Source organism: Nipponia nippon, unplaced genomic scaffold (assembly GCF_047370975.1).
Source record: "Nipponia nippon isolate SJK-2023a ecotype South Korea unplaced genomic scaffold, ASM4737097v1 scaffold_7, whole genome shotgun sequence".
NCBI lineage: Eukaryota > Metazoa > Chordata > Aves > Pelecaniformes > Threskiornithidae > Nipponia > Nipponia nippon.
Genome location: NW_028262391.1, coordinates 10811387 through 10834984, shown reverse-complemented (window position 1 = coordinate 10834984; position 23598 = coordinate 10811387). Strand labels below are relative to the sequence as shown.

Sequence of the window (23598 nt, the reverse complement as noted above, 5' to 3'; positions counted from 1 at the left end):
GGGAAAAAGCATACAGTTTCTAGGGAGGAGAAGCACTGAAAACAATGATTAAAAAAAGTATTCCAACCTGCCTCTTGATCCCAGCTATCTCAGACTCCACTGTAACTGAAAGGCTCAAAATTCTGAGTCCCTCATATAATGTGAATGGGTACAAATCTCCCCAGCAAACAATGCTCCTTTAGTTCTGACAAAAAGGAAAATTCCCCAATAGTGAAAACTACCATCTAAAATCTTTCATTTTCTCATCATTCATAATTATAACGTACTTCTCTGATGAAATCTGACCTAGAGGAAATTTGACCACCTTTCATTAAAAAAAAAATCCATGGCACTACATTCATGCTTTATAAAGATTCAAAGAAAATAAAAACATGTAAGCACAGTTGCCAGAGTTTTATCTTTTTTGTTACTATGAATGTTTAGCAGTGCAGTAAACAACCATGAGCATAAATTGACTGATGGTAGCTGGGTTACCACCATTATCTAGAAAAGGTCTGAGAACAGTTAATGACTTCTAGTGTAACACTGCAGGGTGGCCTGCACCAGTACTTCCATTGCTACAGTTGCTGGTGGTGAGATACCAGAAATACCGCATTCAAGGACAGCCCTTTTCAAATAGTTCACAATTGCTCTCAGGGGAGGAGAAAAGCAGATGCATGTAATAACTCTTTCATGTAAATGTTTTCTTTATCACTGAACGTTCCTCACTGGAACCTGAGTTAGGAGGAGCAGGAGGAAAGAATACTGGTGTCTCTTTGTACTCTAGCCCCCATCAAGGTAAAGTCCATTCAGACAGACCTGGGACCCCAATGAGATAGTTCAGAACAGTTATCTCATAAGCAAGAACAGGGGATTAATCTCAAAAAAAAAAAATTAATAATTTGGTCCTCAAAGTAGCTTTTTAATGGCATAAAGTAAAATATAGTGTGAGGGCTACATTAAAAAGAAACAAAATGGGGACAGCATTTTGTGTGAGTGAGTGAAGGCTGTCTAATTTTTAAAACTGCCTTATGTACAAACCACCTTATTTCTGGCCTAGTTTATCCACAAAGTCTCTAAAGTGCATTTTCTTTAACCAAAACTTGTAGCAGGACACAACTGGAGCACTGGAGCTGAGGTGATCCCAAGGTGTTCACTGATTCAAAGCAAAGCTATTTGGTGCTCAGCACTGGAGACAAGCACCAGATGTTCCCAGCCAGCTCTAATTCTGGCTCTGCCAGACACAAGCAACATTACTTAATCCCTTGTTCTTGGGTGTCACTTTCCCTATCTGTAATAACAAAACATTATGAAGACTGACTAATCCATGGTCCAAAGGCAGTCTCCACGTGGAGGCAAAGATGGACACTTCCAGCAGTAGCAGGAAGGACAAGGTTTATCAAGTGTTATTGAGGAGTTATGTGACATTCAATGATATGCATCTGTCCAAAGGCTTTTTTCAAACATGTTCTGACTTCTCAGAACTATTGCAGTCTGAACACTAAACAGATCTAAAAAATTTACAGGGTTGTTGTGCAGAACCAGAACTGCATTGCCACTGTGACCTTCTTGGGTGTTTTATTTAAGCCTTCTAAAATTTATTCTCAGTAGCAGTTTAGATGTTAAGAAAAGAAGCCAGAAAGCTACAAACATTCTTCTTTCTCTTTTCCTCAGGGGCCATCCTGCTTAGTCTCACCCTGTCCCCGGCTGCAGCCATTGAGCCTGTTATCTTGATGGCAGGTGGATAACCTTAGTGCCATTCGGGTGACCACACAAAGTTTATTTAGATAAACTCAGAAGTTTATTTGCAGTATAAACAGGGTATGATGAGAACTGACCAACCCCAGCAACCCACTCATTCTGTTTACTTAGCTATTGCTCCTGAAAAACAGAAGCAGTGACCAAAACCCTGTCAGGCATTCCTTTTCCATTTGGTTTTTAGAGAGCCTTCTAATTCAGGGGGCCTTTTTTGTCCAGTTATGAAGCCTTTCATTGTACTAGCACTCTGCTGTAGTTTTTTCTCTAGCAGAGCCACCCCTCTTCCATTTGAGTTTTTGGACTGTGATGACCCTGATGTCTTTAAAGTTGTCGACACAGCACTGAAGAAATACAATGGAGACAGAGCAAGTGGTAATCAATTTGCTCTATACATGGTGATGGAAGCCAAGAGAACTGTAAGTAGACTTAAAAAAAAAAAAAAAGATGTTGGAATTGTTTATGCACTCTGAATCAGATTATCTCCATCTCGTTCATAAGAGCAGGCATGACAGCAAAATGTCTTCCAAAAACGTTTTAAAAAAAAAAAAAAAAATCGAAGAAGTGACTTGCACAGTAAGATACTCGTTACCATGACAAGCAGGGATGTATATTATGTTCTTATCAATGGAACTATGTGTGCTGGTGAATTGCTCATTAACACAAGGACTAAAGAATAGAAAATTTCTATCGCTAACACAATTTGTCTTACTAGTCCACTTTGTTTTCTCCTTTCTCTGTCAGGAATTCTACCCCTTTCCATCATCAGTAAGGTTTTCAGATCAATGGCAAAAAACCACACTTACTAAAAAACCTGAATATAATCTTGACTTGGGAAAAGCTGGTATCACACATAAAGAATGACCTGATAAACATTTGGCAATACTCTGAATAAATTGTTTGTGAATATTATTTGATTGACACTTGTCCTGAGTTACAGATCTATCTAAAAGCACTGGGTGGTATTTTAGTCAAATAGGGTGACAGCTAAAATTACAGAAGAAAAAAAAAGAATGAAACATGATCCTTTGCCTGGAGTCCTTCTGTATAGCATTAATCTAACAAAAGAGTATTTACCTCCGAGAGGCATTCAAAGATGATATTACCATAATAATGACAAGCATTACTTTACTTGAAAACAACATTAGCATATTTTTTTTTATTATTGGATTGGATTTTCAGATGTAAAACAAGAAAGCCAGTGTCAGAGAGAATATTTTGCACTCCAGAAATCACAAGACACTTACCCAGATAGAAATTAATCTCAGAAAGGGGACATGAATTGCTAAATGCCTTACAGCAAACTACCCACATCTCCTGGCACCTACCCTCTGCTTCTCCTGTTTTCAAACTGGGGAGAGTTCAGCATGTAGTGACAAAGACTAAAACCTGGCAAACCCTTTATACAATTAATATTAAACAAATTAATAGTCCCACTGTCTTCACTGAACTACACACATCCTCAACAACAGCCAAATGCAAACACCTTTATATCAGATCTGTAACACCACCTTCCTTTTGCTGATGTTCCCAAAGGACAGATATTAGTTTCAGTGTTTTATCTTAAACAATGATCTGTTTTTAAGAATACATATTTATTGCAATTAGTATTCATCTTTCCTTCCCTAGATATCCATCTTTCCGTTTCTTAAAAGATCTGAGGTGGAAATCAATTATTACTTTTAATCATTGATCTGGCTACGATGCTAAGTAAAAAACAGTGAAAAAGAATCTGCAATAGAGATTTCCTCATATTCGATATTCTTTTCTAAAAAGAGTATAGATTTTACTCATCACTAGTCTCACAATGTTGAATGCATTAATTAAATAGCTGGTTATTACATATTCATGTACATTCATTATTGATAAGGTAATAAAACATAAAAGCTGACTGGCAAAAGACTGAGCCTGCCCCACTTAAAGGCATAGCTGTTCGTAATAATAATGATGAAATAAACTAATAACAAATAACATACAGAAACAGTGTCTTCTCTCACCTATTTCATTTACTCACTGAGTGATTTATTGCAGATTTAAAACAGTGTAACAGAGAACAGAATTTGGCTCTTAAGTCCACATCCCAGATAGTATAACCTGATGCAGCTCCATAAATGTCAATTTATACCTGCTGAAGATTAAGTCATTACTTTTTTAGAGACCCTTTCATCCTGTTTTACAACCTGCAACCATTACATCAGGTACCTCTACACCTCTTCATAGTTGTAGCAATACACAACAGGACTTGAGAGAACACAATACAATTCTGTGTCTACACCAGCGTAAATCCAGTATATTCCACCCACGTCAGCTCAGCTTCGCTTTCTTGGTACCAACTAAGGCAAGAACTATGATTTAATTCTCCCAGCAGTATCACTTGAGGATAACCAGCCTTAAAGTACAGCAACTGCCTGTGTTTGTATTTGAAAAGGCGCATCAGCAGAGCATTTTTAGTGGCTATAAAACACTAGTAACTTCTGGCTTTGTATCTCCTCGAAAGGATGAACCACAAACCTCACAGTGTGTTGTTACCTGTAGGCACAGGCTCACTACTCAGTTTATGGCAAGGAGAAAATGCCCCCTACTGATATACCAACATCAGAAACGCTTCCACTGGCCAGGCCAAACTTGGCTTAATACTTTGTATTTCATCTTATGGGATTCCTGAGGCTACCCTCATGAGCAGCTCAGCCTTTAATGCCTATAGGAAAACCACAGGCACTGCCAAAGGCGGTCTCCAGAGCGTATGCCCCCCTCGACCCTCTCCCCCGCGCGGGCAGGGCAGCTTACGTACCCTGTTACCATAGGGTAGAGGCAGTTTGGGCACTGCCAGGCTGCCTGAGGGCTGCTGGCTGCTGTTCTGGGCTGCCCGTAGAGTTGTACAGAAGGAAAGTAGACAGATCTGGGAGGAGGCCAAGAGCGAGAGTGAGGGAGTCAGACAGGAGCCCAGTCCAAGCTGGTAATTATGCTAACTAGCCAAGCAGCAACCCAAATGTGCTTATTGGGAGTACGTTTGAATATAAGTATAAAACCTAACCACTTCTTTCTGGTTTTAAAGCCCTTGGTACTACAAGTTAAAATGAAGGTAGTTGAGCATACCATATCTGTTATATCAACATATTGTAATTGTAGGTAAGGGCTAATATAATTAGATAAGTTAATTATTGAACTACCGAGATTCAGGAGACCTTGCATGGAGACCAGCAGCTAATCTGAAACCATACTGTAAAATGTAAGGTAACCAACGGACAGTATTTACCTTTTGAATTTCTTATCTTTTCACCTGATTTATTACTATGCAAATGACAACATGCATATTGTTTTTATCCAGGCAGGTCCTGACACGCAATTCTATGTGAAATATAGAATACGAGAAACCATTTGTGCCACTGAGGAAAACAAACTCTGGCAAGACTGCGATTACAAAGTGCCTGCAGAGGCTGTAAGTATTTGTCCTCTTTAAAAGTTCTCTGTACAGAAACATCAGCATAACGACCAGGGCTGCAGTCGCATGGGGAAAAATACAGTAGAGAATTTAACTTTTTTAGCAGCGTTATTTTTGAGAGCTTATAGGACTGAAGTACAGTACACAAATGTTTACAACTCTGAAGTTAACCACTATAATAGTGAATTTACCATTATAATCCTGAATATGCACAGAAGGGAACATTTCAGTGCTTCAGTATGAAGGTTCACAATAAACTCAATATAAGATACATGCACTGTGAGAGTGTGAGGGCCGTAAAACTTTCTATTAATTATGTATAATGGAACTTGCATAACCAAATTGACTTCAGATCTGCACCAAAAATACCGAGATGGAAGCCACTATGGCAGAAGATTTCCCAGAGGGCTTTTAGCAGTGCAAAGCGTGCCTGGCTCACGTTGCTCGAGAGTGCCCAGAGGAGGCACGACGGGGGCACACGTAGCGTGCGGGAGCACTGCACGTTTCCAGTGGAAGTCACCGTTATTTCACACAAAACACAATGCAAAGAAAGGGCCGAAGGTGACAATATCCTTTGAATCAATGTGAAATGCCATGGTTATTGCTGCATATCTTGTATTAATATAGAGGAAATTGGGTAAATACACAATTTTTTAGACTTCATTTATGAGGATGTGTTCATTCCCGTTATTCTGACTGTAAATTCCTTAGTTAATTAATAAGCATCAATCACGATACAAAGCAATCTTTCAAATTATCTGCACAGTTCATCCCCTACTCTCCTCACAATCAACAAAACCTTTCCTTTTCCAGTAACAAAACAGCAAATTAGACATTACTACAAACGTACATATGAACTTGTTCCCCAAACTCGATTTGCAACTGTCAACTTTGTTCAATAGCTAGAGGAATATAAAGCACTATTTTTCTTCAGCAAGTTTCAGACAAACATTGTCATATGTTTTTGCAGAAAATGGGAGAATGCACAGCTCAAGTTCACGTGAACGACGCTGAAAAAACAAGTAACGTTTCACAAGATTGCAAAATTGTTCCAGGTATGTAACTGTTTGGGGCAGCGTTCAACAAGTGTGTTGACAGATAAGAATGGGAAATATATAATACTGAGACTTTCAGGTAATTTTAGAGGTAGGAGCTCTTTATCATTCTACTCAGACATTTATAAATAATCTTCCATAAGCAACTACATGTTGAAGATGAAATTTCACTTCACTGTTATACACATATAGGCTAAGTCACTGAAGCACTGGCAGTTTCTATCTAGGGTAATGAAAACCAGCACGTGTGCATAGTAAGTTTCTTCAAACACAGGAATTACACCAAATTAAAATGAATGAATTTGCTTAAGACCAGAAGCATATCAGTAACTTTGAGACTAGATACAACTTGTCACACATTAATTTTCTGTCCTTAAAGTATAAAATTGTGCCAGAAATTATTAAAAACTTTATGACAAAACTGTACCTTAAGTTTCTCCAAACTAAAAATGACTAAATTATTTCCGTTAAAGTTTACCAAAACAAATATTTACCCCAACAAGAAAAAAAGAATTACAAAATAAAAGTCCAGCCGTGATGTAATTATGTGAGACTGCAGTATCTTTTAGACCTCAACAATAAGCAGCGTTACATTTCTTGCCTATAAGACATTCATATATGACTATCATGTTCGCAGTCATTTCCTTTACTAGAAAGGGATCACATAGTTGCAAAGCTTTGCAACCGAGATCTCTATGTGCCTATGCCTAGCGTTCATGTAAGGCATATCCAAGCCAGTTTTAAAATATCCATCTAACTGGCAGCAGGGAGCTAAGTGCATATTAACTACAGAAATATTTACCGTGATTTCTGAGATGTCTGGCAGCTTATCTTTGTTTTTTGTCCTAGTTATCTTGTTTAAAGCTTAAATGGCTAAACCTGCAGCCAGAGTCCTTCTAGGAACTGCAGTACAGACAAACTCCATGTTCTGCTACTGGATAAACGCCGCTTGGTTTAGATGCATTTGTAGGGCAATGGTGACATCTAGTTGCCAGTAAAAGGTGTGTGAACCCCACGGAGAATGCATGGGAAATCTGCATTTGAATCTTTTTTTAGAAAGCTAAAAAAAGACATACATAAATTAAATTAATCACGTATTCAGCCTAAGAAACTCCTCTCTTGTTACCAAGCTATAGCAACTCTGAAAAAAGAATACACATCTGTTCAGCACTTATGAAGTGCTGAGGCCACAGCTGGTTTAGAACTGGGTGTACTGTTGTTTTATTATCTTTGTGATTACTCCTTGAAAACATGGTCACATTTTTCTGTAACATGTATATATTTGTCATTATTGACTCAGAGTAAGCGATGCTATAAATATCAAGGGCCAGACTTTGTTCAAGTACCCCTTGGAGAGCTAAGACTCAATAGTATTGCTTACACTGAGGTACTCCAAATGTACAGAGAAGCCAAATCAAATCCAAAGGACTCAAGCAGAAAGAGTGAAACAACAGACCCTACCTGGTGAGGGATTTCCCCACCATGTTAGGTACCATACTGTTCAGCCTTCTTCATGGAACTGTTTGATCCTGTTGACCCTGGACTGGTTTCCTGGCTGGTGCAAGCTGGCATAACTCCATTAAAGCTAGTGTATGCCAGCTGAGGATCAGGCACACAAATTTTACTTCAATTCCACAGAGACCACATATTGTCCCACTTTCATTCGCAAGTTCACTGAATCATGAAATTAATTTATGTACTGAACTATAAAATTAATTTATGAAAATCCAATCCATGATTACTAGAAAGGAAAGAGACTTAATAGGATTAGTAGCAGGAAACAGAAGTTTGAGCATCCCCATCAAGCTTGTCTATCCACAGCCAGTCCAGCTGGTTAAACGTGAAGGTAACACCAAGGGCTAACCGGCAGCCAAAGTGACTAGCAGGGGGAGTTCAAACACAGCAGTAGGATAGTTCGACTACAGTCCCTAAGGAGCCCAGAGTCAGACTGGTTCAGATGGGTGAGCCAAAACACTCCCCTCAAAGTCCCCATCCTGAAACATGGGGAGACCAGTAAGCAGCTGCACACAGTGGGTGAGCTTTGAAGAATATCTCCTTAGTTGTAGCCTCCACTGGTTCTTCCCTGACAGAATAAGGAATGACCCTTCCTTAGTGGTGTCAAAACTACATGCAAAGTTTTTCAGAGATTCAGTGACTCCTGAACTCACTCCTCTGAACAAAGTTTGCTGCTGAAACCATGCCTGGATCCAAATACCATGGATGGCCCCCACCACCACAAACCAAAGCATGTTTCTAAATACAATGAATGTCTTTGCAGGCCCTGAAACTGAAACGTGGGTTTGGCCGATCGCTCCAATTAAAGCTGGGAAATGTTCTTGCTCATTGAGCCTTTTCTCTCATTCCCAGATAGGAAAAATTAAAACCTGAGGCTGTTTTACATGAAGCCCTGTATTTTTTGGTTTGTTTCTTTTCCAGCTATGCCAAAGATAATGCTTACTGAGGCCACATGTCTTGGATGCTTCCATCCTATATCAAGTGACAGTTTAGAAGTGTCAGAAATTCTGAAACAAGCCATTCAAAAGTTCAACAGGCACAGTGCTGAACCCACCCTTTTCAAGCTTGTGGAAATAAAAGAAGCTAAAAGACAGGTTTGTGTATGATTTTTCTCTAAATTAAAAAAAAAAAAAAAATCCAAAACCAGGTACCTTGGTTGTTTTACATACACTTTTCTGATTTTAAAGTGGCTTATGTTTCATAATGAAAGCATATGAAATGCATATGGAGTGTAGACCACGTAAATAATTCTCTTAATTTAGAAGAAATCATAAACAGTTACCTACTGGATTTTCAGAGCTGTCAACTTTACAAACTGATAGTAAACATATTTTTTCTTTACCTGCAGTTGCATCTAACCAGTGTTTAGCACCAGTTTATTTGCATTCAGTGCTGACAGAGGCATCTTGTGTCATCTCAGATGCTCTCGGGTATTCCACTTGGCCTCTCCCTGAAGCCCCAGCAGGAGCAGATCTCTCCTAGGTTCTGTGCCAAAGCTGCCAGCCTGCACAGATGTCTCATACTCTACAGCCTCCCAAACAGCAGCAGGCATCTATGTTTTTGCAATGCAATAGGACCCATATGTCAGCAGCTGCTATATGCTATAGGACGGGTAAACCTCATGCAGGAAAAATGGGTGAAAAAAACCCAAAAAGCCAGCATGTCACTTGCTGAAAGATATCATAGAATCGTTAAGGCTGGAAAAGACCCTTAAGATCATCGAGTCCAACCGTTAACCTAACACTGCCAAGTCCACCACTAAACCATGTCCTCGAGCACCACGTCTACCTGTCTTTTAAATACCTCCAGGGATGGGGACTCAACCACTTCCCTGGGCAGCCTGTGCCAGTGCCTGACTACCCTTCACCCTTTCAGTGAAGAAGTTTTTCCTAATATCCAACCTAAACCTTCCCTGGCGCAACCTGAGGCCATTTCCTCTCGTCCTATCACTCGTTACTAGGGAGAAGAGACCGACCCCCACCTCGCTACAGCCTCCTTTCAGGTAGCTGTAGAGAGCAATAAGGTCTCCCCTGAGCCTCCTCTTCTCCAAACTAAACAACCCCAGCTCCTTCAGCCGCTCCTCACAAGACTTGTGCTCCAGACCCTTCACCAGCTTCATTGCCCTTCTCTGGACACGCTCCAGCACCTCGATGTCCTTCTTGTAGTGAGGGGCCCAACACTGAACACAGGATTTGAGGTGCAGCCTCACCAGTGCCAAGTACAGGGGGACCATCACCTCCCTGGTCCTACTGACCACACTATTCCTGTGAAAGGCTCTCCTGTGGATTGGTATGACATTGTTAGAAAGTTTCTTATTTGGTTTTTAACTAGTATATAACCTGATGCCAAATACAGACCCTTTTCTTTGAATGTGTATGTATTTACTTAGCCAAAAAACATCTTCTGGTCTCATATCAATTTAACCATGATTTAAGTCAGACTTTCCTCTTTCTATTTACTGATGGCAACGATCCTCTTAGCTGAAAGACAAGCTTGCACAACATTTAAGCCACATGACAAAATGTCACAGACAGGCTGCAATCCAGCAGCTGGAAAGAGAACCATCATATCACTTCTGGCCAACAGAGACTAGCAAGAGCCCTCCACCTTAATTGATCTGGGATGGAAGGTTCCTATATTTGATTCTTAATTCCCCTTTTTAACCCAATGCTACATGACCCAACACTGTGACACGGAGAGATTTCATGGGTGAGAAGCAGTAGCCACAGTGAGGAAAAGTGAACTGCCTCCTGGAGAGAAAATGAAGAAAAGGGTCACAAATCTGGACAAAACAGCGGGCGGGGGAAGGTAAAGCCCAAGGCAGACACAATTATAGGCAGATAAATGCAGCACACTCAATAACAAATGATGCCAGTAGTATAAAGTTACATTATTCAGATACTGTTTTACTACATCCTGCGCTCAGGAATGCAGGACTTGCCAAGCTGTATTAGTACAGTCATCTATCTAGACCAGCTTTCTGTCACTAGGAGTAATAAGTAACAGATACTTTGGAAGACAGTGCAAACAACCAAGCGTTATAAGGCTGCTGGCTTGCCAGGAGAAGTGGAATCCAAATACAAAGTGCACTTCTAATATATGCAGGACTTATTTACTTTTTGTATTACAAGGACAAGATTTTTTTTTTTTTTTCTGTCTGCGAATACTCTGTGGCTTAATGACTGCACAGTGATTTGATGGATGGAAGGCACTAGGGGAGTAGTTTTGCTTTCTTTGCTAATCACACTGAATAGTTTAACTTCCAAGTTTCTACGGGTTTACATAACATATCTCTTAAATACCTGTTCCAGGTGGTAGCTGGATGGAACTACGTAATTAAATATGAAATCAAGGAGACTAATTGCTCCAAAGACCAATTTCAAGATTTAACTCCAGAGTGCAAAACCACTTCTAGTGGTGTAAGTATTCTTTAAAATCTGTTTATCAAGAAAATATCATATTAACAAACAAACATTGAGATCTGATCCAAATATTCATAGTCTTGCTTCACTTTGTGAATTAAGTTTAAATCCAGGCTTACAGACAACTGTCTATTCATGCAATAAGAACATCTACGCCTTCTCAATCAGCGACTATGATGACCACTGAAATGTTTACAGATGACTATAGAATCTAAACAGTCTCGCCCAAATAATAAATCCCTTGAGAAGTTCCTATCCAGATATTCAAGGAATTACTCAGGTACAACCCAAAAAGCAACAATTCTAATTAGCGCTGTTTTTCCAGCTTAAGACATATTTTCTAAGAAACGTAAGTAGCTGAATTATTACTTAACGGTAATACCGCAGTCCAAATAAGAGAGCTTCAAAAGAAATTCATTAACAAACATACATACTCTAGCTAAACAGTGTTGTAAAACCAGGTACTGCCTCTGCTCCTCTGACCTGGAACAGGATTAATCGCACCAAAAATAAAAGGTTGCTCGCTCAACCAGCCTCCCTGAACCAGCTCTCCATGGGGTCAGACAAATGCTTCTGCCAATACAAGGCAGAGGGCAGGAACGGAGAGTCGTAAGGAAGAGGGGTGGCAAACGGGAGGGGAGGAACCACGGGAGTCCTGGCTCGTAGCTGTTTCTGTTGCGGAGGTGCAGCTGAGTGTTACATTCAAGAGCCTCTCCTGTTCCAAAATTACTCCTTGGATGTCTCGAGAATGTTTCAGAAGCATTGATCAAAAAAGCAAAGAATAACAATGCTGTCATAAATAATAGGAGAGTGAGAATCAGATTAGCTGAAGCAAATCTCTCCATTACCCATGTTTGCCCTTAAACATTAAGGAAGTTTGTTAACCTGCTCGAGTCCGAGTTTCCCAGCCTGTCACCTAGAGGTAGTGACTTCTGTTCACCTCACACAATGCGGGAGCGCTACCTCATTCACATACCGCTTTGATCACGCAGGGTTTGTGAGATAGGATCTTTATCACTTACCTCCTGAATTGTTCAGCAGCCCTGCTAATAGGTCAGGGACAGATATTATTAGAACATGATATTCCAAGAACGTTCCATACCTTGGAATGGCCAAATTCCATGGAAATTGTTCCGTAGCTTTATTCAGCTCTGTACTATTCATTTTGAAATGGGAGGACCAGAACTGCACCCTGCATGTGAACCACAGTGCTACAGTGGGGCATAATGTCATTCTCTTTAAGCTGGAGAATAAACCTCGACATTATATTTTTATTATTTTTTCTAAACCGCTACTAAGAAGATTTTTTTCATGGATGACATTCAAGTATCTGTCATAGCCCCAAGGTATTGACCCTGACTTGTAACAGTCTTCCTTCTTATCCTACAGTTGATTAGTTTCCTTTAGAGTCTTTGATAAGGGACTTCACTGAAACCTTTTTGAAAACCTACGTATATTTTATCAACAGGTCTCTCTACCCACTGTTATTGACACTTTTGAAGAACTTTGACAAATCTGCAAAATACAACTTCTGTTTACAACAAAAACCCTGGTGTCTCCTTCATGTATTCATACTCCTAGTTCCTTCCTTATTACCATTTGTAATCACTTCAATAGTACAGACACCAGTTTTATGGGTCTATAACCTTTTTAAAAAAAAAAAAAAAAAAAAGAACAGGATCAAAATCTGCTGTCTTCCAGCCCTAAGATATTGAGGCAATTTTAAGCAAGTCATCTACCACAGTTCCTTTAGAACACCTGAGTAAATACAAGAAACTCAGCAATGTTTGGTTTGTTAATTGTATAGTCTTCTTTTTGGGCTTTACAGTTCGAGACAGAAATTCCAGTGAGTTCTCCATAAAATAGGATTCTAGCTTGTAAACCTCCCCATTTCCTTCTGTAACGAACACATACAAATCGTTCATTTAGCTTCTCTTTTACGATTTTATTTTCTCCGAGTGTCCTTTTGAACCCTGAGCGTTTATTGGCTTTGCAGACTGTCTGTCAGGCCTCTTGCTCCCACTATATTGAAGGCAGGAAGGAATTAGTAGTATATGCTTGACTTCTTCTGTTAGCAGGAAGGTATTAGGATGTGAGCTTGTTCATTATTTCTAAATAATAATAAGCTGTTTGGGTTTTTTACTCCAGCGTGTAGCTAAATGTGATGCCAAAGCATATGAAAATCTTCATGCGCAGATTGTAGACGTTGCAAACCAATGCAAGCTTCCAGGTACGTAATAGGCACTATCAATTTTAAAAGTTCTGCAATTTTCAATGTTTTTTTTTTACAATTGTGAAAAAAGACAAACTATAAATGCAAGAGATGAAAACAGATAATAACAAGAAAGTAATTCTTCTGGGACCAAAAAAGCACTGCCTCGTAATGAAATATTACCACAGGATTTTTTCACTTCCTACAAGTATTTTATGTGCAGCTGAAAGTTGCATTTCATCATTTATGTACTGCCCTATTTGTACGACATGGAGCTAGTTGCTGACTTTCATTTGGCAATTAACAGATACAAACTCAAAGAGTGTAACTGTCCTACAAAAATTGATTCCTTTTCCACCACAACATCAAGCGAGTTAGTATCATGTTTTTTAAATAAGTAACTTCTAACTTTCCAAAGAGCTCCAATATATTCTTTTGAAAGGCAAAGGAGCTGAGGACTTCAAGATTTTGTCCAAAATTGATAACTCACCTATGATACCATCACTTTTTTTTAATATATATTGCATGGCTACACTTACATTTGATATGTTAGAAGCTTGGTTTTTTTTCCCTAGTAAATAAATTACTTTGACTGTAATGAACTTATACATTCTAACTCCCAGATGGTTTTCTTATTGTTAGTTTTCCCTCCAGCCATCTATTTGGACACAGATTGTCACAGAGCTTTAGAACAGGGAGTACAGTACTACTCCATGTAGTAAGTGCTGCATTCTCACCCATTCAGACTTTGTTTTCTTCAAGAAATGATAATGATATTCTTCACCACACTCATTCATTGCCAATAACATGCACCTCTTGTTTCACCTCATTTAGGACCTTCCGTATGGATAGATGTTCCCTCTATTTGCTAGCTACCCGCAACTGGTACACACAATTCTTGTTTCTATGAGAAAACTGTTGTTAGATGGCCAATGCGATACTAGGTGCTGATGCAGTGCTCTTTTAGATAACCAAGATATGATACTGTTGATCATATAAAACTCAGATATTTTGGTTTCATTTGATAGACTCAAATACAAAGCATTCCAGAAGGCAGGGGGTTATAACCAACTGTTTTTCCTAGCCTGTATCTATGTTGAATCTTTTGTTCCTTAGATCTGAAATCTGTTGGTTTCTTTCAGTTGAAGACACGGTAATTCCTTACACTCGCACTGGTTGTCTGAAAACTGTCCCAAAAGACAGTCCACAACTGAAGGAACTACTGAAGGTTTCTATGGAGAAGTATAATTTGGAGAGCAGCGATGACTTCTACTATAAAAGTGGAGAAATAGAAGCAGCGACAGTTCAGGTTGGGATATACCACAGAGATGAGGACCAGACATGGCAGCGTTATTGGTCTGAGCTGAATGTCAGCTAAAGTTTGTGATTAGGTTTGAAATAATGGTTTTCTCTCAGTGTTGATACATGCGGTAACTGAAATATCCATGCAATTTTTCTTGCAAAATTTTATCCATCTTGGCTTACATTCAGAAGTGATTTAAAAATCTCTCATCTCTCAATTTATTTTTCTTAAAACAACATGATTTTAAAAGCATGGGAAGAAGGTTGGCTTGGGGTATCTGATTTCTGTATATCTACCCCATTTTTTACCAGCCTTTGTAACATGCCTTAGACTTTTAAAGTAGAAAAGATTTATTAGGCAAAACCACACACTTGATCCATCACTCCAATCCTCTGCATATTATTTTAGGCACTGTCCACCCTACAGTACCTGTAAGCTCCAAGAAGCAGGGCTTCCCAATTTCCCTTAGAAATCTGTTAATTTATATACTGATTCTGCTGCTAGTAATACTCCAGCTAGATTCAGAGAGAACATCTGTGCAAAAGTTAAGATATACAGATAAATACATCTGGATAAAGAAGAACAAGCAATGAAGAGGATAATATCAGTCAGCATTTGCCTTGTTTACTGTCCCAACATATCAAAACAAATGTTTAGGACAGAACTGAAAATAAGACAGTGGAGTAGTTCACAAAATACTTTGTCAACAACTTCTCCTGAGCATGAGGGCTACCACTGGAGAAGGCACCAAAAGCGCATCAGAGCTTTTTCTGAATGGCTCACACTATCTTACTAATAATGTCTGTACTTTTTCTTCTTTTAAACCTTTTTTCCTCTTTCAAGCTTTTTTCTTCTTTCTCACTTTTCATACCATGATTGATATTAGCATGCATACATTTTTAAAATAGACGTAAGAGACAGAATTTCATGTTTTGCCTGCTGTCTCTGAAGCAAGATATATCTTGGGCTCTGTAAAAAATGCTAAGAGAACTCGTACCAGGCACATACTTGTACTCATGCAGTTTCTCTCCTTAATGCATTTGGCAAATATGTTCATTTTCAACTGAGCCTGTTCATCACACACTTCATTTTACTCACATTCTACTTTTCTTACATCATATTTGGCTCTCTACAGCAGTATCTCTAATGATTTCATTTGTTATTAATGAAGTTACTACAGGCATCCAATAAAACAAAGCCAAAACTGTGGGCCCGATATTATTCTGACCTTTGTTTCCTTCCATTTCAATGCTGAAATTTCTGAGAATTGGAACTGGCATGAATAAGTAAGTTGATTAGAAGCAGACAGGTCTGCTGCCAAATGTTTTAATACTGTTCTTAACATGTGTTGTCTCAGTGGTCAAGACTTGTAGAATATAAGTAGTATAAGCTTGTAGTAAAACATCTTTCCTGTAAACTCTTTTCAATAAAATGCCTTTACCACAGAAAGCCTTCTTGCTAATTTTCCAGGTCGTTGCAGGACAAAACTACCATTTAACATTTGCAGTCTGGAAGACAAACTGTTCAAAGAAAGAGTTTGAAAAACTTAACGAAGACTGTGAAGCCACGTCAGACAGTGTAAGTACGATGATGTTGCCAACTGTAATGTTCCTAATGGACAAATTAATTTGCACCAGAAATTGTAAACACTTCAGTAAAAATCACATCCCGAGTTCTGTTACCTCTTTCAGTAAACTTTCATTTCAACCAGAAGGACACCTTTCACTGTTTGTAACCCAAGCCAGTGACAACGTTAGGAAAACACAAAGCTTAAACTGAGTCACTCCAACTGCAGGACCAGCGCTCCCTGATCAGCAAAGGGAAAGGAACGTCCTGCTGAGAATAACGCATCAAAGAAAGAAGGGGAGGAGGCTGCTGCGAAATGAAATAGCTGCAATACTCCTGGCTCCATGGACTTGCAGCTGAGGAAAACATGAGATTGGAGCGTTACTGGTGTGCAAAGAAATGATGTTTCTGGAGCGCATGCTGCTGATACCAGGAAAATGTGTTCCAGACACTGGAAAGTAATGCTGATAGGGCCAGAAACCATTGGCAAGGGAGGTGGTTGGGAAAGAGAGGCTTTATTTCCTCTCTCTCTTCCCACCATATAAACAGTGCTTACCTGGGAGATTTTAAAATCTGCTAGAGCACCAGGCACTAAACAGGAAAAAAAGCCTTGCTCTCCATCTCAATTTCCCAATTTTTAGTAGGGGAAATACCATCAACAAACAATATTTCTTATGAACATCATGAAGATTAAACAGTTAGTGCTCCAAAAGCGCTGGAGATGAAAAATCCAATTTTTCAAGATCCAATCTCTAATCCAAAGCTAAGTTAAAGTGTTCACACAGGCATACTATAACCTCAAAAAGCTAAGCAGTGATGTGTCCCAATACAGAAGTCTCCATCACCAAGATGGATTTCATAGAAATTTGGGTAAAGTTCCAAGTACATTTGTATGTAAAAGTATTATTAAAAAAATAACTTTTTTTATGCACAGCTTTCTTCCTTTGTGTCTGATGTTTTATTGCCTTAATGTGTTGATTTTTGTTTTGCCCACAGGCACCATTGCGATGTGAAGCACAAATTCATGTGATCCCATGGGAGAATAAAATCTTTCCTCACGTTAACTGCTCTAAAGACCTGATAGCGGTATGATTCCTCTTCATTACCCATCATAAGTATATAAATCATAAGTATATAAAGAATATAAATCTTTATCATCAGAACTTTTTTAGTTCTGATGATTGCAGGTTTTGTAATAAATGCAGGGACTCTTATGCTCCCCCATGGAGAAGATACACTGAATAAAGTGAGATTGATTAACTTGCATTCATAATATTGCTTCACTGTACTCAGTGCCTTCATAACTACCTATTCATTCATTATGTATGAATTAATAATGTCCCTCCTCTTCATTTTCACTACAACATTGTATCCACATCAACTTTCAGATTTAGCTCCATCCCAAACAACTCTGATTTGCAGCTAGATAATGATCAGACACTTTGGTGGACAGAAAGGAAACCCATGTCGGGTAGTGACTGTACACCATGCATTCAGTCTTTGTCTTCCAGTTGAAGAGTGATGGGAAAATAGAGATTACTCAATAACAACTGAATGTTTCATATTATCAGCTTTAACCTGTATCTTCTTTCTAAGCAGTCTTATGAAATTCATATGTCAAATCTAGAAACAAAAACCTGAATAGTTACATTTCATATAACAAAACAACACAGATCTTTTGCATATTCTGGTATTGAGACTACTGAGAAATGCGTTAGCCTTTAGTATAAATTGGTTTTATACATCAGAGCATATAAAGCACAGGGACATTAAGTTCTAGAAATGAACTGTATTGTTCATAAATTAAAACCAGTACACGTTTTCCTCTCTATAGTATCATTTCCATGTTAAACTGGCAGAATTTCAGTGATATATAAATTGTTCTTTTAACATATAACTGCTAAAATACTCTGGGGTTATTTGGGAGGATGTTTATGTTTCCATGCTTATCACAGATAGAAAAGAATTCCGTAGTTTATTTTAAAAATCTGATAACGTATTTTTGCTAAATGACTTATGTACTGCGATGAGCCAACTTCTGAATTTCCCAAACCTGAAGCTATTGTTCTTGTTCACGTAACAAATATGGCTATTATTGCAATGTTTTTCAGACTACACTTCTAAGGCGGCCTCCTGGATTCACACCTTTTCGAAGCTTTGCTAAGCTAGACCAGCCAAATGAAATTTTATGCTCCAATACAAATGAAGAAGAAAGGCAAAGACTTGGCAAAGAAACAAGAAAAGATGGTGGACAGGAACCAGAAGGTGAAGGTGAACCTGGGCATAAACACGGGCATAAACACGGGCATAAACACGGGCATAAACACGGGCATAAACACGGGCATAAACACGGGCATAAACACGGGCATAAACACGGGCATAAACACGGGCATAACCATAGAAAGGATCATGAATCTGGCAAAACGCATAGCCATGAAATTGGTTGTAAGCACAGAACTGACCATGGCCATGGGTGTGAGCATAAAACCCACAGTAAACATGGTAAACATAAACATCCAAACCCCAAATCTTCTGAGGAGTCCAATGAAAGGATTTTTAATCAAAATGAAACCCTCCCATCATCTAGTGCTGAAACAGCAGCAGAGCTAGTTGATAGAGGGGTTGCAAGAAAGGAAACCAGTGCACCTGCAGAACCACTAATTCTTCCCGATACTTCTTTATTTAATGGGTTGCCAGATCGCTCAGAATCTCCTCTACCCAGATGTCCTGGAAAACCATGGAAACAAATTATGGACCTGCCAGCTCCTTCTAGCTTTCCCAGAGAATTCACAAATGAGGATCTCTTGCCTTCCACAGTAGAAAGCATCAATCTAGCAACAGAAAACCCAACACCTCCCCAGGACAAAGACTTGGAGCTCTCAGATGCTTTACTATAATTCAGACATCGTAAGATCCTTTTCAGAAATTACACATCAAAAAATAAGAAAAATACTGCCTTCTGAAATGTATAAAATGTGAAGAGGCAAAAGCTCCTATTCTGTTAGCTAAGATACTCAAGTAGGTCACCAGCACTTCTGGGGACCTAAGACCGAATGGCAATACTCTGTATTTACATATACTTGCAAAGGTGCAAATCAGGCAATGGCACCCATGATTCAGAACAATTCTAGTAAAGGGATCAGGCAAGTCAATAGCCTTCTGCTGCAGAAGTTACAATTGTATCTCATCTGCCTCAAGTTGCTGTAAGCACAAAATGAATCACTGCATCAAATCTCACTGCATCATGTTTAAAACAATGGCACAAAGAATTTCACAGATTACATGAAGAATCTCAACCAAATACAGGTACAACAAAAGCAAGCCAATACAGAGCAAGGATGCCTTTCTTAGATATCTGAAATAATATTTGTCTAATTTACTGGAGTGAATCTTTTAAAGAACAAAATAAAAGGAACCTCTTTTACCTTTCAATTTCTTTAAACAAATTAATATTACCACCAGTCTATCACTAGCAGGTTGTTCTGTTGAATGAGATAACAGGGACAGCTGAGAGGATCCTAAATAAAGCACCTTCATTATTCCCTATGCATGTTATGTCAGCTACACAGTAGTAGAGGCACTATGACTGACAGATTTTCATGTGGCAGAGGTGCACAGATATTACAGATCAGACAACAAAATTGCTAACACTTGAGTTACATAAAATTTGTCTGCCTTGTTCCACAATTAGGTTGTGCATAATTTAGAGACTGGACTGAATTTTCTATTCTGGGTATCTTCCAAAGGTTAAGTTTTTGGTGGGATACATTAGCTAAAAAGCACCAAGTATTTCTGGCAAATTAAAATATGTTTTCCCCTCTGTATGGATCCAATAAAACTTATTCAGCTAAAAAACACCACCCAGCAATAAATACATACTTTGATGCCAGATCAGTTCACCAGTTTGAACCACTACTCAGTCCCGTAAAAGGTTATTGAAAGGGTAAGATGCTACAAACGGTAACACTTCCCCGATTTTGTTGTAAAAGGCCACATTGCTTGAAACCACAGTGTAAGTATGCTCCAACACAGCTGCAGAGACAGAACGGATAGTCTCCGAAATTGTTCATCCCAACTGCTGGGATTGCTGTGGCATCAAGACTATATACCCAGCAGCTGGGAACGTGTCCTTCTTTTGTGTACTATGCTTCTACTGCCATCACCTCACTGGTGAGGAAGAACGAAAGACTGCTTTAAGAGAACATGAAACAGATGGATTGACAGGATCAGGAGGTCTTGGCACAAAAGGTCCACAAGGATCTTGAAAGAGAAGATAGCTACAAGGAAAGGTCAGAAGACACAGAAGTGGAAAGGACAGAGGCAGGGTGGAACGATATGGATGTGGGGAAAAGAACAAAAGAAAACAGCAACGTAGTGGCAAAAACAGAAGCAGCGCGAATGGGCTGGACAAGTGGGTGAAGGTAGTGTGGCCAAGGAGCAGAAAAGGGCAGGAACTGGAAAGGGGGAGTAAGAGCAAAAATAAAAAACAGACGACCTGTGCAGGAGGGTCTCTCCAATCACAGCAGGACAGTCCCCTACAAGTCCCAGACCTGAACTCGTACTCCCTGAATCTGAACATGCCCTGCCAGCGCCGGCACGCTTCCCCTCTCCGGTGCCTGGTTCCTACAGAGGTCAACCACCTTCCATCTTCAGTTACTTCCCCAGCTCATGTGGTAGATAACCGCACTGCGAGCAAAAGAACTCAGCCCTTCTGAAAATCCACGTTGAGGGAGAATCACTCTGATTTTGCATATGCAATTTCTTTTTCTTCATTTTTTTCTAATTGCATTAAAAGCTACATTAAAATGATATTTTAAAAAAAAAAAAAGTCATGAAGTCCAAAATTAGAAACTACCCCTGTGAGTATAAATTCAGCCTGGTTATCTGCATCTAAACTTTTTTTTTTTTTAAACACAGTGTAATTGGCTGCCGTATAGGCATATACTAGATAGACAGATAATGATCTGTCATGGCTGGTGATATATAATCAGAACCACTGTACTTCCTTTCTTTCTGAAAACAAAGTTACCAATCTTTAAGTAGTCATACAACTTAGCTGGAGCCCCATTTTAAGGAAAGATATAAAAATAACAACTCCTGGATCTATCACTAATCCAATCCTGCATTATTTTCCTTCATTCCTTTCCTTGCAGGATAAAATGCAAAGACTATCTTTTCTTTTTAGCACATGACAAGTACTAAACTTACAAAGCTAGGCAAGGAAAGCCTTGCAAGTTATCTTTAGTCGTTTGCTTCTTTTCTTTTTACTGAGTATTGACTGGTATGATTTCGGCTATAACCGGGAACTCTTTGTGCATGCTGTATTATTAGAAGGAGTATAAGCTCAAAACAGTTTTTCTTTAAATTACTGTAGCTATTTAAGTAATTCATGCAAAACTAAAATAAAAGAAATAAAGATGCAAAGATGAGAAAAATAAAGTTTTCTTCCCATCTCCTATCTCCCTCGTGTGAATGACAAGATAGCAACACTCTTGACATATTGTCCCTACAGAGCATACATACACGACCACAAGTAGTGAGACATAGACGGAGTGGTCAGAGCAGGGTAACAAAAGCCAAGACTCCTCAATTCTTGACTGCCTTGAATTTACCACATGCTATAGCAATGATGTCAGGCTTCATTAAGGTTTAATACAACGACGACAATTTTAATTTTGACTTCTTGTTTTTATAACGTACAAAAATAATTACTTTAAAAAAAAAAATCATTCTGGAATAAAAATCAAAGTGTTCCAGTGTAAAAATTTTGAAACAGAACGTTCTGATATTTTTAGAAAGGAACATTTCAATTTCTCATTGACATGTTCCCACAGAAAGTTTTAATTATAATAAAACAGCACTTTCTGATAGAAAAATATGCTGTCAGAAAAAACTACTGACCAGGCCTGTTCCAGATCTGCTGCTAAAGAGCTCTGCAAAACTATCAGTTTCTCCTATTGCCGGAATCCAGCTGGAGCAGTCTACCCAGCACACCCCAGTGCTCAACAAGCCCTTTCTCTCCTTGGCCAGCAGACAGCAGGTTTTTTGCCACAGGGATTTTATGATCTCCAAATCAGGTTTTTGTGGTTGCCAGGAAAGGTTTAGTAGGCTTAACATTCAACGTTTCTTCTGGGTTAGTGACACTGTAGATAAACACCACATCTGTGCAATCTGTTTTAAATATTAAGCTCTATCAATAGAGTAAAACATTTGTCAGTTACTTGTTTGAGCAAGGTGTATAAATAATGCTCTAAGTGTAATTCCATGAACATAAAAAGTAATAGCTAGTCCTGCATCAGAAAAATTGCATTCTTTCTGATACAGATAATCAGAACTAGGAGTCTGGGGCATGAAAATATGTCTGAATTAAACCTCTGTTCGTGATACTGCTGAGATCCAGAGCCACCTGATGGCCATTTTGCAGCTGTCTGGATTGAATGTGCTCTCTCTCTTGTTCATTCCATCTGTGACAATGAGACAAAAATATATATATTTTAACTGACGCATGAAGAATTCCTTCACCTTTACTCTGGATGGCCTATTGGATTTTTGCTATAAATCAAACATGACCTTTTAATCACACTCTGCAATTCCAATCATCATCTAATGCTACGTTCACACAGTGTAACTAGCCACGGGAGAGAGATGTGCAAGCACCTGACGACAGAAAACGGGGAGAATTAACAATCAACACTGGCATTTGATAAGACATAAGAACCCATTTCTTTCCTTGTTTTCTCAGGTCTCTCAGCCAGCAAGATAACTGCTCCCAATTTAGGAATATCAGCTCTGACAATAAAAAGGGCCTAAGTGGCTACAGAATTAGAAATTACAACACTACATGGCCGTTGTCATATAGACAGAGCTGTACCAAACCCAACATACAAATTCATCAAATATTTTTTGAAAAAACCAACAGGGACAGATACTTTCAATTCTGTGACCAGCTACTCACACACAACTCCTAATTCTGCTGTGTTTACAAGATTACACCAGTATAATTCAGCTTCCACACAGTTTTAATTAAGCTTTAAGTGAAATTAATTTGGTAAAATGTAATTAATAACACGTTTCTACTGCATTCTAAAATAATAGGAAAGCTGCTTTGAGAAGGAAAGAGTGAAGGTTTTCCTATTTGGGTAAGGCATCTTGCTAAAACGAATACCAGTATTACTGCTGTTCCTGAACTGGCTTCAATCTGGTGCTCAGTGAAAACCCAAACATAAGCTGCAAAGGCGTAACTCCGATCAGTATGGAGTAACAGGGATTATAAACCTGAGAGCAATTCTTTTCTCTTCTGCCATGAATACTGATAGTGCTGATCTGCGAGTTGAAGATCAGGCATTAAA

General features: G+C 38.9%; 1 protein-coding gene and 1 long non-coding RNA gene across 2 annotated transcripts in view; one reads left to right on the top strand and one right to left on the bottom strand.

Moving 5' to 3' along the window:
* The window catches only part of LOC148050808 (uncharacterized), an 84686-nt gene extending 77547 nt beyond the window's left edge, over positions 1-7139 (bottom strand). The window contains exon 1 of the long non-coding RNA XR_015700485.1: positions 7034-7139. This is a non-coding gene — a long non-coding RNA (uncharacterized LOC148050808). The remainder of the gene's footprint in view (positions 1-7033) is intronic.
* KNG1 (kininogen 1) lies at positions 1861-21707 on the top strand. Its single transcript, XM_087739570.1, has 11 exons — positions 1861-2153; positions 5063-5173; positions 6147-6231; positions 8668-8840; positions 11058-11165; positions 13317-13398; positions 14523-14689; positions 16154-16261; positions 17246-17335; positions 18361-18602; positions 18651-21707. The coding sequence occupies exons 1-11, from the start codon at positions 1959-1961 to the stop codon at positions 19144-19146; spliced, it is 1857 nt and encodes a 618-aa protein (XP_087595696.1). The 5' UTR covers positions 1861-1958; the 3' UTR covers positions 19147-21707.
* Positions 21708-23598: the final 1891 nt, after the last annotated feature.

Excerpts from the sequence above, each read along its gene's own strand:
- KNG1 (XM_087739570.1), top strand. The coding sequence starts at position 1,959 with ATGAAGCCTTTCATTGTACTAGCACTCTGCTGTAGTTTTTTCTCTAGC. Across the intron at positions 2,154-5,062 it reads TGATGGAAGCCAAGAGAACT|GCAGGTCCTGACACGCAATT; the intron begins GTAAGTAGACTT and ends GTTTTTATCCAG. Across the intron at positions 13,399-14,522 it reads AAACCAATGCAAGCTTCCAG|TTGAAGACACGGTAATTCCT; the intron begins GTACGTAATAGG and ends GGTTTCTTTCAG.